General features: G+C 38.9%; 1 protein-coding gene across 1 annotated transcript; it reads left to right on the forward strand.

The window, feature by feature from the left end:
- Positions 1 to 6,175: 6,175 nt before the first annotated feature.
- On the forward strand, positions 6,176 to 9,346 carry LOC5572709. Its single transcript, XM_001660472.2, has 4 exons — positions 6,176 to 6,400; positions 6,480 to 6,659; positions 8,619 to 8,777; positions 8,842 to 9,346. Exons 1-4 carry the CDS (start codon positions 6,335 to 6,337, stop codon positions 9,004 to 9,006), a joined length of 570 nt encoding a protein of 189 aa, XP_001660522.2. The 5' UTR covers positions 6,176 to 6,334; the 3' UTR covers positions 9,007 to 9,346.
- Positions 9,347 to 9,641: the final 295 nt, after the last annotated feature.

Here is a 9,641-nt window from a genome sequence, read left to right on the forward strand (position 1 = left end):
TACCATGAAAATTGATTCAAACCCCAGGTAACCAGTAAACATTTAAATAAGCCGTGTGGGAGACTATAGTCAGCATTTAAACTGCTCGCTGCACTATCAAAGCAGTTTGGTAGCTTTGCTGTTTTTAATCAGCAGTAGCACTGCTATTAAAAATCTCAAGGTTGTTGATAAGCATTTCAGCTGCCCGGACTGGTTAAGATTTGAAGAAATCAAAATGCTTTTTTGTTGCTGCATGAATGCCACGTTAGAGGCGTGCAGGTCATATGTTACCGGTTTGACAGCATATCTTGTCTCTGTCGCACGCATTCCACGTTTATGCGGACCAATTTTGACACCTCCATGAATAAGAGAGATCGCCAATCGCTCTCTTACTAACGTGAAATATAGTAAAAAATGGTAGCGTATGTGGAAAGAAAAAAGCAAAAAATATGTCGCTTCTTCTCTTACACAGAGAACATCAGCAATTTCGAGGTCCAAAATAGCATCTATGCTATTCCATATGCTCAAAAAAGAATATGAATGTAGTGAATCAGCCAACAAAAACCCACCACCCAGAGAGGATTTTATCCAAAAGGAAACATAACCAGCTTATCTTTTTGCTACGGAAGGGAGTTGGTTTGTCTATTTCATTTCAATTAGATTGATGCACAGCATTCACTTTAGACCATCATCTGGCAGATTCTGCATCGAAAATTTTAAATGAGTGCAGAATTGGCACACAACAGAAATTAATGCATGCCAAACGTGCCTTTTAAGAGGTATACAATTTTCGCACAGCATAACATTTTCTGTAGCGTATCCTGTAGCGTGAATATCACCAATGCCACTCTGCGAAGTACCGGGTAACCAGTTCAAGTTCCAATTATAGATGCAGATAGCAAAAAAATGCACCATAACAACAAAAAGTGTCCACTACCCGAGACCAGGACCGTGTGGGATAGAGAAGAATAACATATAGTAATTTTGTTTTGCTCTTTTCAGGAGGCGTTACTCTTTTTGACAGTCAATTGCAACGTTCCCGAAGGTGTAGCATTAAAGCAGCCCGTTATTTCGCCAAAACCTGCTCTAAAGGCAGATATACGTTTAGAGAGCATTTATAACCTTGCTTTGTAGCCGCATATAATGCTGAATGAATGCTGGTTTAACTGCTCAGTGGTTACTTGGGACTAGATGATTTGAGATTATTGTTTTTATCGTTGGACTATTTCTACACAGCAGACATAAAAATATTCAAAATAATCATAAATTTAATCGACGTTTGCCTAGTAAGAAATAGGGTATTTCCAAGGGCGTCGCGTTGCTGCTGCTGCTTTGTGTTTTGGTTGACTGGCAGAATCAATTAACTGTGGTAAATTGTGGTCACAGTTTCCAAGCCTGGACCAGACTATTTCGACCTGCACCTGTCAACGATTTCCGGATCGAAGCATTGAACACAAAATCGTCAGATATGAAATGCAGGGAGCATGCATAAAGCGATGTACCCAGATGTTTGATAAGCCCACAAAATTTCATCCATTTTAATAGCTTGCTAGGTTGTTTGGGGAAAGTGTGGAAACTTTTGCAAATATCCGTGTTCTTCGCTTCCTGTGTCGTTATTTTACACACATTGACTCCACACTGCGGCATTCTATCGAAATGTTTCCAGAAATTGTCAAAAATGTACGAAATAAAGTGGAAAGATCAACGATGAATTGGTGTTAGATGTAATTTTCAACTTTATACAGTTGTCACACACACTATTACACGGAACTGCGCCACCTGTTCTGTAGCTCATTGGTACAGACGCTCCAGGTTTGCAGAAGAAATCCGCCCCTCCCTATCAGCATACGTACAAAGCTCCCACCGGAGTTGGTTACCCGATCTTCCCTAAGGTTTATCGTACCCCGGCCAGTACTGCGAGGAGGTAAGGATAGGAGTACCACACAAAGGGGTCTATTTTATTCCTTCAGGTACGCGAGGTACGAATGGTACGCCATGTCCAGCCTTTTACCAACCCGGGATTCTTAGCCTTGAATCGAAAAATTGTTTTGCCCTACGTGTCTTTATCGAGGATTGAACTGTGTACCGTCGATTGTTTTTATTAGCATTTGCCCTGATGCATTAAGGAGCTCCTAGAACTCAGTTTGATACATTTATTACAGGTGAAGGAATTTAGGACACATTTTTACTGTTATCAATTACATGTACTACACAGTGTTACCAACAAGTCACGACATTTCACGACACGCTGAGGTGCTTAGTATTGCGAAGATTCCTTATGTGTTATGTACTTTGCTAAAAAGAAGAAGAAATCATCCCAGGATAAGTTTTTCAGAATTTGTTAAAGTTATACACATGATGTGTTGTTCCAGGAGAGGTCGATTTGAGATTCTTACACAATTTTATGTAACTTTGTTTAGGCTTATACAGCTCTATACATATTTTTTTTTAAAGATTTATATATCATTTAATTTTTCCTTCAATCATGCAAAGCCAACCCTCATGCATTTTTCAATGACAAATCTTACTCTCCAAAACAAAGTTATACAAAATCTGGCTCTTCTGGAATCATACACGGATACCCATGCGTGATTGGTAACAAATGGTGCGTAATTTGACCAAGAGGATGGAGGTAAAGAACAAACAGAAACATGGAGGCCCTTATGTTTCTGTTTGTTCTTTACCTTCATCCTCTTGAGGATTACTGGACTCAGCCTTGGATTGGGAACCTAGGAATTAGATTTTATTAATGAGTAAGGAAGAGCTTGAAGCGGACATAATCTTTCCATGAAGTTGCATGACATTATGATTTAAACAGTGGTTCCCAACTTTGGTAAATACTGAACAACGGCTCGCTGCAAGGTGCCCGTTTCAGTGAGCTTTTCACATGGTCGGAGGTCCGCGGACTCCCAGTTGAGAAACGTGGATTTAAATGAAAGTTGCAGCAATTTAGCTCTATAATTTCAAATTTAATAAAAGAAGTAAGAATTTTTTTCTCCATTCGTAACGTTTTCTAGACACTGTTCAAGTGCAGTGGTAACACTATTATGGGTCACCTACTCATATGGGTTCCATTCAAATTACATGTGGTACACAGTTACTAATAATCGTGACTATCTGACCTTCAGCGGTATATTCTTGAAAGTAGCTTGTTTCAAGAGACTTGTCAGAGCATATCCTTCTATCGTATTGTCATTCGATTTCTTATCAAACAAAATTATAATTCCCTCATCAAGAGTATATGAGTATATACACAGGAATGTTTTCTCCTTAAGTTTATTTGAATGAAAGAATAGTGTCGATATTTTAGGAAGCCTTTAGGAATTTTATCGTTCTCGGGGGATTTTTCCACTGATGCTTGAACTATTTGTGGGAAAAAATCCGCAGTTGTGATTTCTTTCATCATGGAATTAATTGTATTAAAGTCTGGAGGAATCACTCGATTGGTTGAGAAAAATTTACACTGTAATTGAGTTCTTCCGCAGTATACACATTTTTTATAGTACTCAAACATCAATTTCTATTTCGAAAAATAAAATATCTGTGAGACAATGCTTCTGATGCCGAATGGAATATTCAGTTTTTTTATAATGATCGGCTAATTCAAAAACACAAACTTTGTCACCGCTTACAAATCGGCCTTTCGAACGTATATGTGCTTTGAAAACCGGATATGAATATGTCATATTTTTGATTTTGTTGCGTTGACTTTTAAGCGTCCATAATCCGAATGTCAGTTGCCCGAATACCCCGTTTCCTGAATAAAAAAAGCTTTTGGAACTCATTATGATCTTAGTTTCGTGCAGTTTGGGGTGGTGAATAAACCAGCCATCTGATATGTCTTTATGTGATTGGTGGGGTTTTAAAGTTTCCGTTCCCGGCATCTTTGGAAATATGTGTTTAGTCGAGAACAACTAAATTTACTTCTTTTGATTGCTTGGCATCGTTCTTTCTTGTTCACCTAAAGACTATTCTTGCATATTTTTGCACTGCATTACTTTTCAGGAATATGGCTCATTTGAATAATTGGCAATCGGGGAAATTACATTCGAGGAAACGGCATTCAGGAAAAGAGCAAAACCAACACAGTTCACTACACTTTCTGTTAGCGCCCCATTGGAACTAATTTATCACATTTTTACTACGGGAAATGCTGGTGTCACGTCATCCATCATATCACGGAAAGTGAACCACCAAATTTGGGCTTTACAGTGAAATTGAAACAACACGTTTTTGTGTTTGATTGCCGGATTGGAGGATCGAATTTCGGAAGCCCACTCAACGGTCTAGGATTCACATCATTCGCGTTTGCGTGCATCAACAAGGGGATTAAACTTTGATTTCTTTTTCGTGTGAGAAGGGAGCGACAACGGTTTTAACTATTCAACAGCGGGAGCAGAGATTGGATTCGATTAACCCTGTGTAATCGCACGTGAGAAGGATTTTGCTATATTTGAACAAGGTAAGTAATGTGATGATGGGGAACTCTTTTATTTGCCATTTAGGAAAACAATTCGAGATATGAACTTCATGATGATACAATATTTAAAATCTGATTGTAGAATAATCTAGAACCAGTTTTTGCAGAATAAAGCGTCTCAGGAAATGTATTTGGTATTTGTTTCAATTAGATGAGAAATTTGGATGATTTGATTATTCACTCCGTTGAATCGTTTGACTTGTTGCTCCTGGAATACACTTATTTCTTTGTCGACGAACGTAGAACAATAAATAGAACGTATGATTCTACTGAGAACATCTGCTTCGAAATTTCTCCTTTGTGTTAAACCAGCTTAGTACAAAGAACGTATTCCTATTGAATTTCGTTCAGTTCATCGGAAGTCATTTTATCATTTGGAGAATGGAATTTGTCAGTTATGAATGAAAGCCGCGTGAATCGTTTGGATTTTAGTTTGTCAATGAATTAATTGCCGAGCTCACTAATTTGACGTTTGAGCGAGGCTGAATTCAATGATTTCCATGGTCACATCACTTAAATAACACGGCACCGTTAAAACGTCAAATAGTGAACTCGTGCGTTATTCGTCTTTTGTAACCTTCAAAGCGAATGATGCAACAAGTACCTTTATAGCTTAGTTGATATTACCATTAATGAATGGTCATAAGCGAATGTCAATTCCAGACCAAAATCCACGAGCAAAACAACCCACAAACGGAAAACGCAGCCCCATCGACTGCCTTGAACTTGAACCACCCTCCTCGCCCTTCAGTTCCGATCAGAAGGGAAATTAAGCTCCACCCATTCGATGTTTTCCATGACGAACACCATATCTAATATCCATATCGCCGGTTCGCATCAACTTCAGCGCCATCACACATCATCGTTCGAATTGGCTCACGTCACGAGCTACGGTCCCTCGCTCCCGTTTGTGTGTTCGCGCGGTGATTGGCAGGCACGCGGAATGGCTACCCGAGGAGGAACAAATAACTCCCCAATAACTTATGCATACCATTTTTTGGTATCATACCAAAATTAGGTATTGTTCAGTTGTCAATATCTCAATTTGGTATTATAATGGTATTGAAAAAAATCTTTAAAGCAATTAAAAATACTTCATTGAGGTATTAAACAGCTATTGAGGTCTGCTGGAGGTATTGAACTACAATTGAAAAATTTCATTTTTATATGAAAATCCATGAAGTATTATTGAGGTATTACAATACCTGATCTAGTTATCAGTTTGGTGTTCGTAGAATATGTTAGAGATATTATTTGAGGTATTTTACCTCTTATGCAGGGCTAATTCATACCTCATTCAGGTATGTAGTATTGGAAATTATCTGGTATGGAATACCTCAATTTGGTATTCAGTAGTTATTTTCTTCTGCTCGGGTATGCAGCACGGAATACTTACCTACTCTGTCAATTTCCGCTGTTGTGCGATTACAACGGTCGCGATTGGAGCTCACTGCTACGGGTGTGCGATATGGATGCTTATTTGTGAAATAAAAACTCAAAGTTATAATGTTTCGCTATATTTATATGTACATTCCGGAGGTTTTTTTTTTTTGAAAAAATAGTTTTAGTGTAAAATTTGAATAATGACTTCTTTCAGAATTTCTTAGCCGATTTTTGTTTCGAAGCAAAATGGCGGAATCATTCAGAGTATCGCATACCCTCACTCACGGCTGCTGGCAAAAGTAAGACATCGAGCGAACTGATAATGCTGCTTTACATGCCGCCCTCGTGATGCGTGCTGGCACGTATGGATTATAAATCGGACAATTTCCCAATTTACCCGTCCAGTTGGGTGCGGAAGCGCCTCGTTATTAGCAACTACAGCAACGGCGTCTGACGGATTAACAAGATTCAAAATTTTGTGTGCGAGGCGAAATGTATTACCCTAAAATGGATGTTTTGGTGCTGGTGGTGCTTCTTCCGATGATGGCAAGCATAATGGTAGGTTAAATTTCACAGTTTCTTGTTCGACATATCAACGCAAAATTGAGGCTTCATTGTGTTCTACGTGGTATGCTAGGCGCAAGGGGACCAAGCGGAGTACGTCATCGACATTGAAGATTTCTTCCAGGATTGCGACAACGGGAAACCTTTTCCGGCCATCAAGCTGGAAGATTTCGAAACGTTACAAGACGATGAAGGAAACTCGCTGATGAATGGGAACTTGATATTCGCCGATGAGTATAATGATCCAATTGAGGTAATTTTCGACACTGTGATGAACATGATTTGAAAATTTGAAAGTTGTGACAATTAACCTGAAGTGTACGATTCGACAAATAACTTTGGATTATTCTAACAAAGTATTGCGTTGCGTTGCGTGGTAACGGAGTATTTCGTAAATTGCATACTGAAAACTGTCATGTTAGAAACTTTACAACACTTATTCCAATTACTCATGGAAAACTATTTTGGATCAAATAGTTATTCAATCGGAATTCAGAGATGCAAAGACATGATAATTTCCATTACCGGCCACGCCCATCTTCTCCGTTACGGAGAAAGCAAAGGAAAATGATGATATGACACCTACTTGAAGAGAGGCCAGCGACTCACCGACGCCCTCATAGATGTCAAGGAGTTGGATGATGGGAAGGGTAATGGTCTAGGATTCACTATAAGCAAGTGATGCGACCGGATTGAAATTTAGTGTATGTGTAGTTTAGTATACTTTTTGTAATTGAGTGTAAGCGTGAATGTAAAGTTTTCATCATCGTTGGGAGTGACGTTGCTAAGAAAGTTAAAGTCACTCCATGCGTGTTCGTCTCCCTGGAAGACGCCAGGAAGACACAGGTATTTCCACCTTGTGCCCTAGCTAAGAAGCTTTGGTTTAAGCGCCATTACTCGCTCTCTGAAACGAGAAGATAAAGTGACCCAACCCCATGCTACAGAAATAGCCCAGAATTAATAATAGCGGTTAAATCGGAACAAACTCACCAAATCCGTCCACTTATCAAAACGCCGAGTAAAAACACTTTTCCTCAAAAACTTTAATATTAATCTGTTGGGAATTTGAATCGACATCCTCTGAATGGTTTCTTTCATATCTGAATTTGGTTTGAACTAATTTCTGCGTAGCACAATAATTATCACCGAAGGCGGCTTTCATACTTAACACAGGTTTTCAAATTAAAAATGATTAAAATCTCACAACCGTATGATTTTTTTATCTTATTTTGTCAAAGTCACACTTATTCCAAACGAAAAAAAAAATCGGGGGGCGGGGGCGTAACACTAACGGAATCATGCAAAAATTTAGCACGCCACATACCATCTTTAAAATCGTCGCAAATAAAAAATAACACGTAAATCACTGCATTATCAGCCAGTTTTATTGCAGCTGTTTATCACTGTACAAAGCACTACAACCCGGATTACGTTGCACCTGCTAATGTCGGCGGATTTGAGAACAACGAGATCACAAAAAAATTTGAAGGTGGCATAGCGCCATCAGCCGAATCTATTTTTCACCGTCCGAAACGCGGAACCGAAGTAAACGTGACAGAAAATTCAAAACGCAGCCGCCCGCGCGCACGGCTTGCAGCGATCCTCCTGGATTATTCTAACAATGTATGTTGGAAAACTGAAGTTTTTTGAATGTAAAATCACGGCTCCATGCCAAACCCTGTCGAATGCTTGTTGTATGTCTAGAAGAGCAAGACCAGTGGAATAGCCTGCAGATTTGTTGGAACGAATCAAATTTGTAACACGTAAAAGTTGATAAGTGGCCGAATGTCCATGTCGGAATCCGAACTGTTCATTGGCAAAAAATGAATTTTAGTTGATGTGGACCATCATTCTGTTCAAAATGACCTTTTCAAAAAATTTACTTATGGAGGAAAGCAACCTGATTGGCGATAGTTAGAAGCTTCTGCAGGATTTTTGTCTGGTTTCAAAATTGGTACAACTTTGGCATATTTCCATTTGTCAGGGATATATGCTAACTGAAAAAAATTGTTAAATATATCAACCAAGAATGATAAGCTACTAGCTGGAAGTTTCTTGATGAGGATGTAGAAAATTCCATCGTCGCCAGGGGCGTACATATTTTTTTTATATATTAACGATAGTTCTCACTTCTTCCAAATCAGTCTCCCAGGAACTTTCAAAAACGTTCTCTTGGTTGAACCTGTGATAGCGTTTTGTTACATAATTCCAGATGAAAATATACTCCACTCGACAGAAACAGGGCTCTTGGGTAGATGGCGAAATATCTCGCGACGTGATGAACGTCTGTCCGCTTATCATGAGCTCTTCGGAACCCTGGTATGTGATAACGTCTGCCATGAAGAAACAGGACTGCCCATTTGAAGCTGGAGTAAGTCTACATTGATGTTTTCTGGGAACAACGCTACTAACTTTTGATTTCCTCTTGTATGAAGCACACCGAAAAATTTGAACTGCTTCCGATGGGTGATATGGGTTTTGGCTCCATTCCGGAGTCGTTTGCTGGCAACTGGAGGCTGTACGTGGAAAGCACTACCCAGAGAGGCGCTGAAAAGGTAACCGAATGCTTCAGAGTTGCGTTTAGTATTATTGAAAAATAGTTCAGATGGTATTTTGCGTTTGGAGCGTTGGACAACAGGGGTTTCATTGCACTTTAACTTTGGGTTTTTAAAAAATAGTTAGGACGAATTATCTAAATTCTAATACTGCACTTATCTACTACTACTTAGTACTGAGTACTCGACTTGAAGACGACATAGCATGGTTTTACGCGTTTAGTAAGAAAAATGTTAGCAGAAAATCCATTTAGCATTGTAGGGCTTAATGAGTACATTTGGAGTATCAGGGACATACCTTAGGGTAATAAATATTCAATGCATGACATTTGCGTACTATTTGAGTGAGTAATGTTTTTAACAATAAAGAGCACACAAAAATATATTTAAATATTTGTTTTTCTTTTGATTGCGCCTTCCTTGCTTGTTTCTTGGTAAATACGTGTAGTTCGGTTCGAGTTCCAAGCACATTTAAGGGAGTTAATCAGTGGTTTGGAAAGAATTAAAGTTTTTCTCATATCAGGGGTTTCTGAGGGCTTTTAGGAGAAGATGCATCGAAGCCAAACCTCGATTTTCGAGAGCACAAATCTAGAGAACTTGAAAACCGTTTTGCGCTGAAAATAAGTCGGTTGATCACCAGCTTCACAAACGTTTGTCTAAATCTCTAGATTTGTGCTCTT

Source organism: Aedes aegypti, chromosome 3 (genome assembly GCF_002204515.2).
Source record: "Aedes aegypti strain LVP_AGWG chromosome 3, AaegL5.0 Primary Assembly, whole genome shotgun sequence".
NCBI classification, from domain to species: Eukaryota; Metazoa; Arthropoda; class Insecta; order Diptera; family Culicidae; genus Aedes; species Aedes aegypti.

What these genes read in the sequence shown, in the direction of transcription:
- LOC5572709 (XM_001660472.2), top strand. Translation starts at nt 6,335, where the DNA reads ATGTATTACCCTAAAATGGATGTTTTGGTGCTGGTGGTGCTTCTTCCG. An exon ending in AGTATAATGATCCAATTGAG is followed by an intron (nt 6,660 to 8,618) that starts GTAATTTTCGAC and finishes ACATAATTCCAG; the next exon opens with ATGAAAATATACTCCACTCG. An exon ending in ACTGCCCATTTGAAGCTGGA is followed by an intron (nt 8,778 to 8,841) that starts GTAAGTCTACAT and finishes TCTTGTATGAAG; the next exon opens with CACACCGAAAAATTTGAACT.